Source organism: Vipera berus (genome assembly GCF_964194415.1).
Source record: "Vipera berus genome assembly, chromosome: 13".
In the NCBI taxonomy this organism is placed as follows: Eukaryota; Metazoa; Chordata; class Lepidosauria; order Squamata; family Viperidae; genus Vipera; species Vipera berus.
This window is the reverse complement of record NC_138216.1, coordinates 13087108-13105046: the sequence shown is the minus strand read 5'-3', so window position 1 is coordinate 13105046 and position 17939 is coordinate 13087108. Positions and strand designations below refer to the sequence as shown.

Sequence of the window (17939 nt, the reverse complement as noted above, 5' to 3'; positions counted from 1 at the left end):
GGATACAGGTCCTAAACTCTTTCAAAATATACTTGAGTGACAGAAATGATTCAATTATGGGGAATGACCCAATGAAGTATATTTAATTTAATTTAAATCAGTTGTGGGTTATATCCAGTGGTGGGATCCAGCCAGTTCACACTAGTTCGGCAGAACCAGTAGCTAATTTTTTGTTGCCCAGGCCCAGAATGGACTTCCTGAAGCAGCATCCACAAAGAGAACTGGTTGTTCACATATTTGAATCCCGCCACTGGTTATATCTTGCCCTTGCATATTTTCTTTGTCTTCATTGTATCCATTTTTTTAACATACTGTAAGAAGTCCTCAGCCTCATAAAACTCACAGAATAACAGAGTTGGAAAGGATTTGGAGGTCTTCTGGTCCATCCCCCACTTGAGCAGGAAACCCTATACCACTTCAGACAAATGGTTGTCCAGTTTCCTTTTGAAAGCCTCCAGTGATGGAGCATCCACAACTTCTGGAGGCCACCCTTTACACTGGTTAATTGTTCTTATTGTTAGAAAATGTCTCCTTAGTTCTAGGTTGATTCTCTCCTTGATTAGTTTCCATCCATTGTTTCTTGTCTTGTCTTTTGGTGCTTTGGAAAGTAAGTTGACCCCCTCTTCTTTGTGGCAACCACACAAACACTGGAACACAGCTATCATTTCTCCCATAGTTCTTTTTTTCACTAGACAAAAGTTTATATGACCCTAGATTGTGGCAACATCTGGAAGGTGCCTTATGTAACCTGGCCACTGGCTTTGAATATTGGCAGGAATGATACAGTTACACTTGAGTGGAAAAACTGGATTATAAACCTATTTGCACAACCAGAGATGCACTAAAAAGAAGGAACATGGTGCAGAGCACAATAGTCTTCAAATAACCTCAGATATATATTTGCCACACACTTTGAAAACCTCAGCAATTGACAGTGCTCTGAAGCACAAATGACTAGATCCAAAACTAAGAGCAGACTTAGCTCTAAACAGGTATCTCTTTAGAACTTGTTCACCAGCTAACTCTTTTCTAAGAGTAAGATATGATAATTCATATTAATACCAGTCTAATGGTGATAAAGATTCTCATTAGGAAGGCCAAATCCTTCACCCCCAGGCTGGCAATAAAATAGCTCTGGGGGAACTCCATAACACTGCATGCCAAAAAATCAATAACATGCCATTTTATAATTAAGAGACAAAATAAATGCTAAAGGAAAGTCCAGTAAATTAAGAAAAGTAACATCCAGAGAGATGGAAAGTATTGATTGCAATGTACAAAATATGTGAAGTCTCTCTAGCCTACCCTTTGAAGGCAATTAGAATTTGGACAGTTAATTCTATATAAGCTGGAGGAAAAAGAATCCATGATTATACTATGAATGTATTATGATATTTGTCATTAACAGCAAGTAATTTGTTATCAAGCAACCAGTGTCTCTGATTAATCAATTAGGGAAGGTTCTGGCTGGGTTGCTTCTATATTAAAGCTGATTACAGCAACGATCACATTCCCATAAACAAAGCCGGGGTAAAATGAGGAATTGCTCGATGCCTCCTTTAATCCAAAATTGGAAGAAACACAAATTTGTGAACAGAGCATTGGGGGGGGGGGGGGCGATAGAACGTCTGAAATGATAATGTCATACAAATGCTGTGACTTAGGTGCATCAGATGTTGGGACATACATCACAGAATAACAGAATAACAGAGCTGGAAGGGATCTTGGAGGTCATCTAGTCCAAACCCTATACCATTCTAGACAAATGGTTGTCCAATCTCCTCTTAAAAACCTTCAGTGCTGGAGCACCCACAACTTCTGGAGGCAAGTTGTTCCACTGATTAATTGTTCCCCCTGTCAGGAAATTTCTCCTGTTTGAGTCTGTCCTTGATTAGTTTCCATCCATTGCTTCTTGTCCTGCCTTCAAGTGCTTTGGAGACCTCCTTTTCTTTCTGGCACTCTCTTAGATACTGGAACTCTGCTATCATGTCAGCCCTAGTCCTTCCAATCCTTCTTTCATTAAACTAGATATATCTAATTCCTGCAACTGTTCTTCATATTTTTAGCCTCCAGCCCTCTAATTATCTTTGTTGGCCTTCTCTGCACTCTTTCCAGAGTCTCTACATCTTTTTTATAATGAGGCAACCAAAGATGCAATATTCCAAGTATGGTCTTACCAAAGTATTATAAAGTAGTACTAACACTTCACATGATCTTGAGTCTATCCCTCTGTTAATGTAGCCAAGGACTGTGTCGGCATTTTTTTTTTTTGCATAATGCTGGCTCATATTTAAGTGGTTGTCCACTAGGATTTTGAGTTCACCAGACTAGTGTTGTCATTTTGGCATCATTGTGGTTTGCTGTGGACTCAATTGGTCTTGTACAGATAATTTTTACAGTCCTAATTTGCTTGCTTAAAGTAAATAGTAGGCAAAATGGATCCTTCAGCATGGGATGATTCCCAGTTAGAGAATCTTGGTTCAGGAGTAGAGCTATTGCAAATGACTCCAATTCTCTAGATATGTAACATGGAAAAACAGGAACTAAAAATAATTCGCATCTCTCCAAGTATAAAAATTGACTGCCTTTGAAGAAGTTAAATTTAGTTCAACTCTTTTAATTGGATATCAGTCATTGTAATTCACAGAAATAGGGTAACTCAGTTGATTAGGGGTCTGGAGGCTAAAACATATGAAGAACAGTTGCAGGAATTGGGTATGTCAGTCTAATGAAAAGAAGGGGTGATATGATAGCACTCTTCCAATATTCATCAGTGGAACAGCTTGCCTTTGGAAGTGGTGGGTGCTCCAGTCTCTTGTTAAAAATCACTGGAAGTTTTTAACAAGGGATTGGACAGCCATTTATTTGAAATGATATAGGGTCTCATGCTTGAGTAGGGGTATGGACTAGAAGACCTTCAAGATTCCTTCCAACTCTGTTGTTCTGTTCTGTTCTGTTCTGTTCCGTTCCGTTCCGTTCCATTCCCTACTGTATCCTACTTTACTCTACTCTATTGACAGAAGACACACATCAGACCATTCCCTGTGTTTTAGCATCTGCCACCCAAAGCCTACTCCTTATCTTACCTAAGGATAAGACTGCCTATTCAGGCTGGTAGGTTCTGTCATCATAAATGCAATTCAACTGGGGCATATACTGTGACATGTCTGTCTTATTCAAGTGTTTCACCTTCTTCAAAAAAAGTTCCTTTCCAGTCTTGTGAGCTGGCTTGTAAGTTGAGCTATTTGGGTAAAACAAAATTATTTGAATTATTCCTACACCTTCAAGAATCATGAGAACCCTTTTCCTGGATGCTAGAACTTTTATGGAAGGAAGACCTTCTCATCAGAGAACATATCCAACTGTGACCACTTGTTGGTGAGGCCAAATCCAAAATGAATGGGAAACATGTTTTTCTATTTGTTTCTTTGACTCCCCCATTTTTCTCTCTCTTCCCCTCCCTCAGAAGACTTCTGGATGAAGCACTATTTGCTTCCCTAGGGGTTTGATCTAAAATTGGGCTTGAGAAGTGTGTACAGTCCTATGGATGCGAGTTGTTCAATCTTACAAGGATGGATGGATGGATGGATGGATGGAAACAATATACAATATATTGTCAGCTTTTTCCATTTTAATACAGCTGTAAATGAAAGTGTTGAAAAAAATAATTAAATACTTGAGTGGCTTCTTAATTCCTCACTGAGAAAGGATTTTCTGGCTGGTAGATATTTTACACTTCTAATTATTGTATTCCTAAGTATTTCTGGAACAACTGAGATAAACCAAGCCCAGCCTTCAGAATGCATTATCATCAGGGGGCATTGCTAGGGGCTGGAAATGACTATAGAAAACTCATTTATCTAGTTTTCATCCCATTTACTGACTGAGATAAACATCACCAAACTGCTTGGCCTCATCAGTAAAATGCCTAGAGTGGGGATTTCATTTCAGTTGCAGAGACTAAGACTTCCTACCTACAGATATCTATGAGTACATGCAAGTGTGGATGCTCACGCTGTTGACATACTTGGCTCGCCTGCATAAAACTAGAGATCTGTTTCAGATCTAGAGTTGAAAAGATCTTTTGGAACTGATAAAAGTATGTATTTTCTCCTAGATCATCTAGTACAGTAGCTTTGCAACCCTAGAAAGAGATCTATTTAAGAAGATACCAATGGCATAACCCCACATTTGTTTGAAAGCACGTTGTCACGCCCTCCAACTGGGATTCCATGCTATTGTGCATATCTAGAAAGCATGTAACACCTTTCAATAGATGGTGCATGTATGCCCATAAGTATTCTGTAGAACCTGTCAATAAAACCCCAATAACCCCATAATAATGCTAGCATTAAGAAAACTGTGCAACCCCTGTATTAGAGGAAGGCATCTATGCAAAGAGTAATAAATTTAGGTAGAGATGGAGGGAGGGAAGGACCTTAAATTAGCAAGTGCCAAGCAACAGGGAAATCTGGAGATTCAGGCAGTTCAAACAAGTATAAAGATTTATTGCAAGTTTAAGCTGTCTACAAGAATCTGACCAACTGGCGTTAAGAGAAATGGGTGGGAGATAAGAAACATATTCAAGGTGGACTGGACTTAGTTCTCTTCTGGACATGCAGGGACTCATGACTTATGATGCATTTGAGCCCTCCCTCCAGCTCAGCCTAGTCATCCCCTATAACAACCAGGAGAAAGTAATCCGGTTTTAAGGCGATGTCCTCTTCAGAGAAATTATTTTCTATCTGAGGTTAGGCTGAAAAGGTTCTGACTTAGCACAATTTTGGTACAGAAGTCCTTTAAAGAAGAGCCTTTGACAGATCTAATAGAGATCTGTTGCCTTGTGTAAAGCAGTAGCAAACTTTGGTTAGTGGGAAGTAATAAGGTTATAACAATGCCTTTTTGGATGGCACACTTTTCTCTCTAATAACATGTAATTTTGCATCTTACCATTAAGCCAATGATTTGAACAAAAGAAAATTAAAAGTTAGTAGGATTTAGGAAATTGTATTTTTCTCTCTTAATAAGAATAATTGAATTATGTCCTAGAGAGAGGCTTCTATCACCTCAATCAAAGAAACAGGCAATCACATAATTTGGATATTCTCTTTACCTACCATAACTAAGATTTCATAGTACATGTGCTTACCTGCATAGAATTCTGGACTATAGACTGCACCAACAACTGGATTTAATTTCCAACCTGTAGTAAAGACAGAAAACCAAACTTGGTAAATTTGAAGTTATGGCATGAAATTCTAATTAGGTTGTGACTGTACAATTTTTATTTTATATATTTTAAAGAATTGTATCATGTCCTTCAAAGTGAATCTTTTCCAGAATACCTTCTAAAGGTTCTTAAAAAGCCACCCCAACCCCTGACACACACAAACACACGCACAACCCCCCCCCACAAACCCTTTAAGTGGAAATGACCATTAAATGAAGGAGGAACTTAATGCATCTTTTATTACAAAACCACTTTGTATCAATAGACTTTTTCTTCAGTTTCAGGATATAATTTCAGCCCATTTCATGAAAAGGAGATTCTATTTATTCCCTTAATGCAAGTCTGTATAACTGCAAAAAGAAAAAAATAACTTTCTTTTCATTTGATGAACAGAGGCAATCTTCTTCCTGGTTTTAAATTGGATGGGCTTAAAAGGACTTTACTTTCACAACACACTAAATCCTAAACCTGGATTAAGAAAACTCCAGTGGTGTGCTTATATAACATGCTTGCCCTAATAAATCATTTCATGGCTTAGCATAATGGCTTGGTTTCCCCAACAGTACGTGAGTTCATATATAAATGAACCACACCAAACTCTCACTTCTGGAACAATTTTTCCATAAAATAAGTTCATTTTTGGTAAGTTTCAGACAAAAGGTCAGGAACTTTCCCCAAGTTTTTAATGGAAGATAATAGCAGAACTCATCTTTACAAGGACTGTGTACCTATCATTTTACTACAGTCATTTTAGGGCAAATAAATTAAAAGAAAGGTAGCATAGGTACTTGGATGAATGACTGACAGGACCAGAAACCAGACTGGCAGTGTATGAGAGAGACAGAGTGAGTGAGTGAGTGAGTGAGTGAGTGAGTGAGTGAGTGAGTGAGTGAGTAAAACAGAGAGAGAGAGACAGAGACAGAGAGAAGGAGGGGGAAAGAGGGAGAGAGAAAGGGAGAGAGGGAGAGGAGAGGGAAAGGGAGAGAGAGAGGAGGAGTAAGAGAGGGAGAGAAAGAGGGTGGGAGGAAGACAGAGAAAGAAAGGGAAGGAAAGGAAAGGGAGAGGGGGAGGGGAGAGAGAAGGCAAGAGAGAGAGTCAGGTAATAGCAGACCACTTCCATTTTATTGCCAAGAAATTCCCCTTGGAATGGATGTGTCCATTAGTCATCTGCAATTGAGATTTATTTTACTAAATGAACAAATAGTTTTGTTTTAAGAAATGATGAAGCAGTGATCTTATTGAAAGAGAGAAGTCAACCTTTCATTGGTAAGCACCACAATTAATATTTGTGTAGACCTCAAGAACCAATTATGCACAATACATACCATGTAAGTTAGTAAGGCCAACATCTTCATTTTTTCCCCATTTGGTGGTGGAGGCCATTGTTTTGTAAACTAAGTTAAGCTTATTCCAGGGCTAGGCTTATTATAGAACTACACAACCATTTTTGTTTTTTCCTGACACAAAAACGTCTGCTGAGTTTTACACAAGTGGTCAGGAAAGACTCCTGAGGAATGCAAAAAAATAGAGTTTGAGCAGAGGTCCCAGTTGCCTACACCCTTTCTAAAGGATGTGCACAATTTGGTGTACCCATTTTACTTACAATGTTCTAGTTTTGCCAGTTGTGCAATAACCACACAGCTAAGTTTTATAACCCTGTGAGAAAGCAAATTGCAGCCTAGGATGAGAAGGGGGAAAAGAAAGAAAAGGAAGAAGGAATGCAACACTTATTTTCTTCCACCCAAATCTTCCAAGCTGATCTAAGCCAAGTAAGTACTTAACCAACAAAAGTCTTAATTACTCAAAGTGCAATTTTCTATAATACTTTTTAATTCTTCACTTCTGCACAGATAAGCCATTTTGGCTGGTTTTTCATATCTGTCAGACTTTCTGTCAAAGAGGCTGAGAGATAACCTCAGACATTTTAAGCTATACTAATGGTGCCTCAATTTGTCTTCGGGAAGAGAGGGGGAGATGGTGCTTGGAAGATGCAGATCGATGATCTCAGATGAAACCTGCACTCATATTTCATCTCCTTCTCCTACCCAATTTGATGGCTGCATCATCTAGCTTGGGGAAGCTCTCTCTGCAAAGACTTCATTTATCATGAAAATAACAGCAATTAAACTTTACTTTGTCTTGTCAATGAAGTATTTGCTGGCCCATAACTGTGTGGGTTAATCAAGTGTGAGCAAAAGTTTGACATGTACGAGTGAGGAAATGCCAAGGAATCAAGTCTTCACCATTAGAAGAGGTAAATTCACCACTGTGGGTGTAGTTCTTGGAATTTGTCTTGCTGTCACAACACTTATCTCAGGTAGAAACTTTTAGAACAGACAAGAAAGGGGGAAAACAACCTGTCTCTTGCACAGATAGACTTAGTGCCCAATGAGGAAAACCATAATTTAGCATGCATACTTACTTAACTTTATTGAGGCCATTTACCAAAAGGCCTTCTTATTATATATGTATATTCTATAAATATATTTATGTATATACTTATTGCATATGTATATACCTTTTAGCATTTTTTTAATTTAATATTATCTTTTAGCCATTTTTATTTTTGTTGGGACATACATTTTTTAACTCCCCTGGCATGGTCACTTAGATGAGGAAAATGCATTCAGTAACCAAGTTTATTGATGATGTTTCAAGCAAAACAAATATTAGAGAGAGGAAAGAAATTCATTGAACTTCTCTGAATATGAACGTATCAATTTTTGCATTTCCATCCAGAAGACAAAACAAAACTTCATTGTCATTTGAAATCTGGCATTCCCCAAATCCCCTAGCACAACTCATTATTATTGGGTTTTTTTAAAGCATATTAGAAGGGGGAAAAAGAACAAAAATCTATTATCTTAGGAAAGATTATTTGCATTCTTACTTGGAGATCTTGAAAGGCTAAGCAGGATCAGACCCCTCTACTGCTTAGAAGTGAGACCACTGGAAAAACACCAGGTCTGTAAGCTAAATTTGGAGCAGGGTAAAAAATTCTTTAAAAAAGGAAACCACTGTAATATGGTTGCCAAGATCACTCAATGGACAACTTCAAAGAGTTACCAGTTTGACTCAGAAGAGACTTGACCTTTATTTGTATTTATATCACACAGATTTGCAAACAATAAGGCAGGTTTGGGTATCCCAATACATGCAAATTATGGACAAAAGCCTTAATTAACTGAACTTAATGAACTGGTGTCAAGGTCTTCAAAATCTGTCATGAGTTTATAGATTCATCAAATCTGATGAGTCAACTTACCTGCAAAAATAAGAAGATGGGGAAAAGCAACATTCACAGCTTCCTAATGACACCACCTAGGATCTCATTAACATTGAGTTAAAAATCTAAAAAAGGTATTTTTAGGTATTTTTCCCCCTGCTAGGCAGAGGTTGTGCCTGTGATCTAAAAGCTTCACAGGGTAGCTTTAGCTGCAAGCATCAAAAGAAAGATGAGTAGAGAGATTGCATTTCAGTGAAGAAAATGTGGGCTTTCCTGTATGGATGGCTTGGATTGTTGCTATCTTGGACAATGAAAACAAAATATGTCTCTTCTTTTATGGCATTTTCAAAATTATTATTCTGAAACTTGCAGTATTGCACTACAATCTTCTTTGGTGGTACTGATACCTAGAAGCTGCTTGGCTGCTCTTCTTGATCTTCTTTCCTAGCCCTTATTCCAAACACAGAGCAGAAACTCAGCATTAAGGAGAAAGGTCTTTGTTCTCTGCCTTTTTTGCTTCTTTCTTTCTTTGTGTTCCTATCTGCTGAATCTTTGGAGACTTGCCAGGGATCTCTCCTTGCCCTGAATCTCTTCCTGAACTCTCTAACTCACTGCCAGGAAATCCTTCAGAAAGATGGGCTTGTCTGTTTCACACTATCTAAATATTGTTTCTGATAGCACAGTGCATTGTTAGAACAATGCCCAGACATCAATTTGGCCCTCAGACCTTATCACAAAGATAATTAGGGCAAACTTTGAACAATCCATTTTTCCCTGGTCTCTGATAGCCAGTCTAGAGAAAAGAAAGACTGGGGGTGGGGGGGTGGGGGGAGGGTGTGACACAACAGCAGTATCCCAGTATTTGAGAGGCTGCCACAAAGAAGAGGGGATCAAATTATTTTCCAAACCACCAGAAGGCAAGACAAGAAACAACAGGTGGAAACTAATCAAGGAGAGAAGCAACCTGGAACTAAGGACAAACTTGCGTGAGGACAGTGTTATAGGGTCTCCTGCTTGAGCAGGGGGTTGGGCAGAAGACCTCCAAGGTCCCTTCCAGCTCTACTCTGATTGAAAGCTTCATCTCCCTATTTCTCCTGAGAGCGGATTGGGCCTCAGCAATCTGTGATCCTAGACAACCTTCAACAATGGAAAATAAAACATTAAAAAACTGGGGGATGCTGAAATATAGAAAGCTTATAGAAGCCAAACAAGCTTGTTGAAAAAAAGAGGGATTTTGTGTGAATAACTGCATGTGCAAAGATGGTACTTTTCAGAAAGCCATGGTTAATAAGAAGAAAGAGATAAGAGTTATACTCAAAGAATGTGTGTGGATATATTCAAATATATAGATACCAAGCTAACGTAACTTAGGGATAATACTCTGTTGACCAAACAAAATAAGATGTATTGACCTGATCAAGTGTTTTTATCTGTGTGCCTTTTTTTTTGTAGATGATGATGACAACCACAACTTTTATCTCAGTACAGGTAGTCCTTGACTTACAACTGTTCATTTAGTGACCATTCAAAGTTACAATGGCACTGAATTCTTAACTGAAAAAAGTGACTTATGACCGTTTCTCACAATTATGACTTTTGCAGCATCCCCACGATCACGTGATCAAAACTCAGATGCTCGGCAACTAATTCATATTTATGACCAAAGCAAAGTCAGTGGGAAACCAGATTCACTTAACAACCAAGTTACTAACTTATCAACTGCAGTGATTCACTTAACAACTGTGGCAAGAAAGGTCATGAAATGGAGCAAAACTCACTTAACAAATGTCTCACTTAACAACCTAAATTTTGGGCTCAATTGTGTAAGTTGAGGACAACCTGTGATGGCATTTGGGGCAAAGGTTTGGGAAGAAAGAACTGGTCTTCTCCTCATTTGAATTGTTTGGATTAATTCACGAGAGTTGTGGTGGTGCAGTGGTTAGAATGCAGTATTGCAGGTTAATTCACTGCTTACTGCAAGGAGTTCGATCCTGACTGGCTCGAGGTTGACTCAGCCTTCAATCTTTCCGAGGTCAGTAAAATGAGGACCAAGATTGTTGCGGGCAAAATGCTGACACTGTAAACTGTTTAGAGAGGGCTGCAAAAGCACAGTGGAGTAGTATATAAGTCTAGGTACTATTCCTTCCTTCCTTCCTTCCTTCCTTCCTTCCTTCCTTCCTTCCTTCCTTCCTTCCTTCCTTCCTTCCTTCCCAGTAGTTACAATGCAACATTATAGGCTGACTCTGCCCACAGTCAGAAGTTCGATCCTAACTGGCTCAAGGTTGACTCAGCCTTCCATCCTTCGGAGTTTGGTAAAATGAGGACCCAGATTAGTGGGGGCAATATGCTGACTCTGTAAACTGCTTACAGAGGGCTGAAAAGCACTGTGAAGCGGTAGATAAATCTAAGTGCTATTGCTATTAATTATATTTAAATCAAGGTTATCCAGGGAGAATTGGGTCTTCTTCTTCAAAAAAAAGCAGAAAATATTAAAAAGCAGACTTTCTCCATGATGAACCCGAACTAGCGTGATCATATGTTAAACTTAGCTCATATTTTGTTTTTAGTAGAAATATATTATATTTGTAGAAATATTATATTATATTATTTTTGTAGAAATATACATGACAGGATCATTTAAAAAATAAAGCTGTCCACTTATGTTTCCCCCACTGTCAATGATGGAGAGAAAATATTTCACGAATGAGCTGCATAATGGGAGGAGAATGGAAATAAATATTTTGCAGTTGATTCTTTCTTGATCAAGCTGTGTAAAATTTTCTCTCTCTCTCTCTCTCTCTCTCTCTCTCTCTCTCTCTCTCTCTCTCTCTCTCTCTCTCTCTCTCTCTCTCTCTCTCTCTCTCTCTTTGAAGAAAAGTCAGGGGAATCAGATACTTCTTCAGCAAGCTACAGGTTATTGGAAACAGGCCAAATGGAAGGTTGCTATATGCTCACTTGCAAGGCTTTCAAAAGAATTGTTCAAAAGCTGAAATTGACACCCCAGAAAAAAAAGAGAGAGAGGAAAGTATAAAGACAGAAAAGTTTCAGTTGCTGTTATAAAATGCAACAAAGGATCAGGTCTGCAATAACTTTTAGTCATTCTTAACTGACAATAACAAGGGCAGCAATTAGAGTATTTGGCTAGGAGCCAGAAGAGAAAGTTTAGCTCCCTGCTTGATCCCAGCAGTATCACTGATGCTTAGTTGAACCCACCTCTCTGTGGGTATGTGGGCAAAACAGGGGAGAAAGGAATACGGAGTGTGAATATGAAAATGGAGAAACCCAAATTTTATACTGATCAGTTCCATGATCAATATTTATATTGAGCAGCTAAGGAACCTGCACAATGCACTCGTTGCTTTTTGCATTGCACGCAACACAAAAAAAGAAATGGAAAGTAAACTTTCTCTGTTCCTTAAGGGAATAAACAGTTATCCAGAACCAATGTTTGAAATTGCAGGGGAATAGAAGCAAGACAGACATTACATATTAGGAGGAATTTTTCAGAACTACTAATTGGTGGAAGAGGTTGCCTCCTGAAGTTACATGTTTATCTTCACTGGGGGTCTTCAAAATAAGCCATCTGTCCAAGATGCTTTCAGAGATCTTGCTCAGATAGAATGATTAAGATTCAGTCTACTGAATCAAGGAATGTTTTGTAACATAAATCAGAGGTCTCCAAACTTGGCAACTTCAAGACTTGTGGACTTCAATTGCCAGAATTCCCCAGCCAGTGGAAGAATTCTGGGAGTTGAAGTCCACAAAACTTAAAGTTGCCAAGTATGCAGATCCCTGACATAAATCATAGTCTGATTAGTGTAAAATGAGCAGGAAGGTCATCCAAAGGATAGGCAACATTATCATCAGTTCGCTGATAATATCCGTATATACATCTCCAGTCCTTGTTGGTCAGGAGATGTATGCTGACTGAGTACTTGGCAGTTAGTGTCTGGATGGGGAGAAACTGGCTCAACCCTGGCAAGAAGGAGAGTCTATGGGTCTTTGCCCCCTTCCCTGGCCCAGAAGATATGTCATCTTTGACACTGGACTGGGGGGGGCACTTTCAAGCTGGAATGCAATGTGAGGGCTCCTCCTTGGCTCACAAATCTTGCTCAAGGAACAGGTAGCAGCCATGACTGGGTGTGTGTGTGTCTTTGTACATATTTTTGTGTGTGTGTCAGTTGCACTCTTTCCTAGACCAGGGGCCTTGCTCATGGTCACTCATGCCTTGATCACTTCCTGCTTGTGTTACTGCTTGATAAGGGGCTGCCCTTGATGAATGCCTGGAGATGACCATTGGCCCAGATAGTGGAGAGGTACACAATAGCATCAAGATCATGAGAAGTGATAGTATGCTTTTACACTGCACTGATAAAACCACACTTAGAATACTGCATCCAATTCTGGTCGCCACAATACAAAAAAGATCCAGAGATCCTAGAAATTGTGTGCAGAGAATAGCAGCAAAGATGATAAGGAGTCTGAAGGCTAAACCACACAATGAACTGTTGAGGGAACTAAGTAGGCCTAGCCTAATGAAGAGAAATTTTGGGGGTGATGTGGTAGCTGTCCTCCAGTACTTGAGGAGGCTGTCACAAAGAAGATCAACTTTTTCACCAAAGCACCAGAGTGGCAGGACAAGAACCAATGAGTGGAAGATCATTAAAGAGAGACTGTATGAACTCCATCAAACTTTCTATACCTTACCATGGAATCCAGTTGTTCAAAATGAGCTCTAGAAAAAGGAATGTAGGTTGTTAAATATTTTTTTCTAATTGGGAGACTGATTTGAGTTGAGGCAGCCACTTCACAGACTTGACCTATTTAAATGTGGCAATATCATCTTGAGCAGCCATATCAATAACTCTTCCTTGGCTTTTAGATCTGACTGGACTGGGAATTGGATGGAGAATTCATATGTAGAGATGACATTTGAAAGTCAGGTGGCCCAAACACAAGGTTCCTTTGTTAATTCATAGGTCATGATCAAAATAATTAGGTTATATTAAATAAAAACAAGGTTCGTCTTGGATAGGCCCAGTTTTTCTACCTCCTGTTTAGATGGCTTACAGGGCATCCTCAACCTAGGACCACAATCAAGCCAAAATTTCTGTTTCTGAGATGGTCGTTAAGTGAGTTTTGCCCCATTTTACAACCTTTCCTTCCACAGTTGTTAAGTGAATCACCACAGTTCTTAAGTTAGTAACCCGGTTGTTAAGTGAATTTGGCTTCCCCATTGATTTTGCTTGACAGAAGGTTGCAAAAGGGGATGATATGACCCTGGGACACTGCAACGGTCATAAGTATTAACCCATTGCCGAGCATCTGAATTTGATCCTGGAGATGCTGCAACAGTAGAAAGTATGAAAAATAGTCATAAGTCACTTTTTGCAGTGCTGTTGTAACTTTGAATGGTCACTAAATGAAACTGTTATAAGTCGAGGATTGCCTGTATGTAGCTGACCTGGATAAGGTTATGTAATCCTACCTTAGCCAGATCAGGAGATGGAAGCTAAGAAAAAACCCAACTGATATTTCTAGTTCTTACCGTTTGTGTAAGGGTTAATTGTCTTCTTATTCGTCATGACCCGTGCTGTTGCATTATTTACCTAAGCACATAGAAAACAAGAAATCAGCACCACTTCTTTGAGATAAAAAGGTCCATGATAGTAATGAATGCATGCTTTATTTTTGGCATTAGTCATGTTTAAATGCAATTTAATTTATTTTCCCCAAATTAAAAAAAAATAATAATAATAAAACTAATAAAAGGCAGGAGGCGCATAACAAAATCATACTATTTATAATTACATTTACTCTCATCACCATTTTATAAAATGTACAAATCATTTCAATAAGCACCATTTCCTTTAAAGTTTAATAAAGCGACATTAAAAGCAAATTAAAAGGCTTTGCATAATTGAAGATTTAAGAGCATGCTTTTTTTATTCCATGGTAACACTGAAACGATAAAATATTTAAAAACAGAAACATTTTAAAAAGAAACTGTATGAAAGAGCATGCAGTGGAGTAGAAAGGGGAAAGAGACAAGGTACGCAGGGGAAAAAATAAGTAACATCAAAAAGGAGAACGGAAAAGTAAAAATAAATAAATAAGAAGGACAAATCTTAGCATTGTGCAACATAACCCTTTCAAAATGTACCATTGGAAAAGCAACATGTAGCATTCAACACCGGGGGCGGGGAGGGGGACATGAGCCTCGTTTATTCATTGCAAGAAAAACTAACAAAACCATTCAAGCTTTCAAAAAACCACAGCTAACGAAAGGATAAAAGAGGGTGCATTATTTAACACAATATGGAATTCACAATCTGAGTAAGATGTGCACAAAAAAGTCATATCCTTAAGTTCAGTCAGTGTCTCCAAGGCTCGCTTAAAACGGACACTCAAATTGACAGGCGTACCGAGATATAGAGATATAGATATAGAATAATAAGAATAATAATAATAAAAAAAATAGAGCATCAAGAAAACTTAAGACGACAAGTCAAAAAAATTCATGTGGTAGATATCAGCGCTTTAGAAAAGAGACGTGAAACGGCAGATGGACTTGTCCACTTACCAGTCAGCACCATCGCCAGCATGGGGCATGTATACAGTTACCATGGTTACTGAGATGGTGAGGGCCCTAACAGCTACCGCCGAAAGGGGAGAATGGAAAGGCAAAATATGCAACATCTTACTCAAAAGACGACAGCAATTTTCAATTGGTTTTTATTTCTTTCTTTTTTTTCTTTTTTCTTTTGCTTTTAAGATTCTAACAAATACAACTCAGGCAGTGTTGAAGTGGATCCAGTGGTTTAAGGGTATATAGATATATATTTATCTCTTTCTATGCAATGAGATGATTGCTTTTGGGAGTGAAAATTAGAAGGACCTTTAAACCTTCTGAGAACTTTGCCTGGGCATTTTTGTCCAAAATGGAAACAAAGGTCCATGTTTGTTTGTTGAATCTAAGTGAACGGCTTATTCAAATGGGATTTTTTTTTCTGGTATAGCCAAAAGATAATTTGGAAAGCCACTGTAAATCCTGCATCAAACCTGCAATGAAAAGAAAAGGAGGGAAAACAAAAGAAATAGAATTCCCAAATAAAGGTTTAAAAAAAATGTTCAACACACACGCACACACAAATAAAATAATGTCTTATTGTTTTGCTTCAGCATTTAATTTTGAAAGTTTTTCCAATTTTTTTTATTATTATTATTGCACCCATCAACTTACAAAACCTTTCATATCATAGCACGGTATTAAAGCTCGTCACATGTCTGGCATACATTTTTTTAGCTGAAATTACAATGGTTAAAAAAACTGAAAATAATAATAATAATAATAATAATAATAATAATAATAATAATAATAATAATAATAATAATAATAATAATAATAATATAATAAAATACAGAAAGGAAATAATAAAATAACAAAACCAAGTCAGGTATATATATATACATATACATATACATACATACATACATACATACATATATATTATACAATATTGTATCATATAATATAGCATAATTGTATCTATATATAACATATTTCATATACATATATATGTATATATGTGTGTGTATGTATGTGTATATATATATATATATATATATATATATATATATATATATATATATATATATATATATATATATATATATATATATATATATATATATATATATATATATATATATATATATATATATATATATATATATATATATAATATATAATATCTCAATGGGAAGGGAAAGGGAAACACAGAAGAGACATTAATGATGCATCTGAAACAACGAATGAGAGTGAGGCAAACATTTATAAAAAAGATGAAAAGGAAAATATTTTGAACATGCACCTCGATTTTACGGCCCTCTACCACGGTGCCGTGTAATTTCTCCCTCGCCCTTTCCGCATCAGCACTATTTTCGAAAGTAACGAAACCAAATCCCTGCATGCAGGTGGGAAAAGGGAAAATAACATGCATATCATTATTTCAGACAACGACCACTTCTTTGCTTATGTTTCTTTCTTTCTTTCTTTCTTTCTTTCTTTCTTTCTTTCTTTCTTTCTTTCTTTCTTTCTTTCTTTCTTTCTTTCTTTCTTTTTCTTTCTCTCTGCCTCCCTTTCTTTCTCTCCTCTCTCACTCCCTCTTTAATTTAATTGGCTCTCGTCCTTTCTTCATTTCTGTAAACATGCAAATTAGAAAGAAATTATAATCATACCAAGAGATGTGCAATTAAGAAAGCAACCAATGTAAACAACTTTTATCTTTCTTTTTTTCGTGAGTTAGTTTAGCGTCTCCTGAAGAATATCAAAGAATGAACACCAAATACCTTTCATTTTTTTTCTCTAAATTTTCACTACAGAGGAAAAGAAATCTAATAAAAAAAAGAAAAACAAAACAAGTTCAAATCAATGGAACCATGTCATCACATTGAAAACAAAACTAAGAAGAAAATGGTAAGAAAAGAATGTGGAATCACTTTTTAAGGGCATGCAGATCTGGTCAACAGAATAATAAACTGTGCAAATTAAAATGTGGGTACCGATTTCAACACTCAAGGCAAACCCAATTGAATATATTGGCTAGTTTGATGTGTCATTGTGTAGCAAAATAATAATAATAATAGAATAAGAATTTCTCACATGCAACACTGGAGTTGTTTATAATTGTGATGTCATCTACTGTATTTACTTCTTTTGTTCTTAAAGAAAAGAAAATGGGAGCGGGGGGGGGGAAACAAAGAAGGAAACAAACAAACAAACCAAAAACTACCAACAAAACAGAATTGGGTTTGAAACTAAACATAACCTTTCTATATTTAATATAATTATGTACTATGATAACACAGATCAGAACACAAATAATCATTCCTGAACGATATCTGTAGTGCTTTTCATTTAATTATAGTAGACATTAATCACAAGGTTGATTGAAACACAGTTGGTGTTCCATATGCAGCGAAATGTTGGAACCAAGCTTGTTTGTCCATCTCCTGAAATAAATTGAGAGCTTGCTGTCAATCAGGAAGAGGGTTGGGTCTTATTTTATCACATTCAGAATTCTGAGAACATTCTGACCAAATGGCTACCATGAGATGCTTGCACATTTACAGATGGCTACTATAGTAGACCTAAGTCTCAAAAATAAATTGGAGAGGTTGTTGTCCTCCACCCCTCATAGCTAAACATGTGGTCTATTTATAATTACATGGTTTTCTTTTGGGTTTTTGTTGTCATGGCAGCTGTCTTGAACAGGTGGGCACTGTGTGGAAGCCACCAACTACTTACAACAAATTTTCTAAGAATATAATGAGGCCTCTATGGAATATATTATTTTTATCCCAAAAGCAAAAAGAAAAACCAAGAAGCGGATGATTTGCAATAGGTTAGCTACCCATTTAGGTTTTTAGAATTTTTTAAAAAATAGAGGTGGGCACCAAAATTGATTCAAAAGTCTCTGC

At 37.3% G+C, this 17939-nt stretch overlaps 1 protein-coding gene across 7 annotated transcripts in view; it reads right to left on the bottom strand.

The window, feature by feature from the left end:
• The window catches only part of RBFOX1 (RNA binding fox-1 homolog 1), a gene marked incomplete at its 5' end in the record, with an annotated part of 1027042 nt that overhangs the window by 128377 nt on the left and 880726 nt on the right, over positions 1-17939 (bottom strand). For 5 of the 7 annotated variants that reach the window (XM_081338329.1, XM_081338327.1, XM_081338331.1 and 2 more), the window contains 3 exons: positions 5150-5203; positions 14005-14065; positions 16331-16423. In XM_081338329.1, the coding sequence (XP_081194455.1) occupies positions 5150-5203; positions 14005-14065; positions 16331-16423 (208 nt within the window). The remainder of the gene's footprint in view (positions 1-5149; positions 5204-14004; positions 14066-16330; positions 16424-17939) is intronic. The other 2 variants (XM_081338332.1, XM_081338330.1) reach the window with 1 other exon arrangement.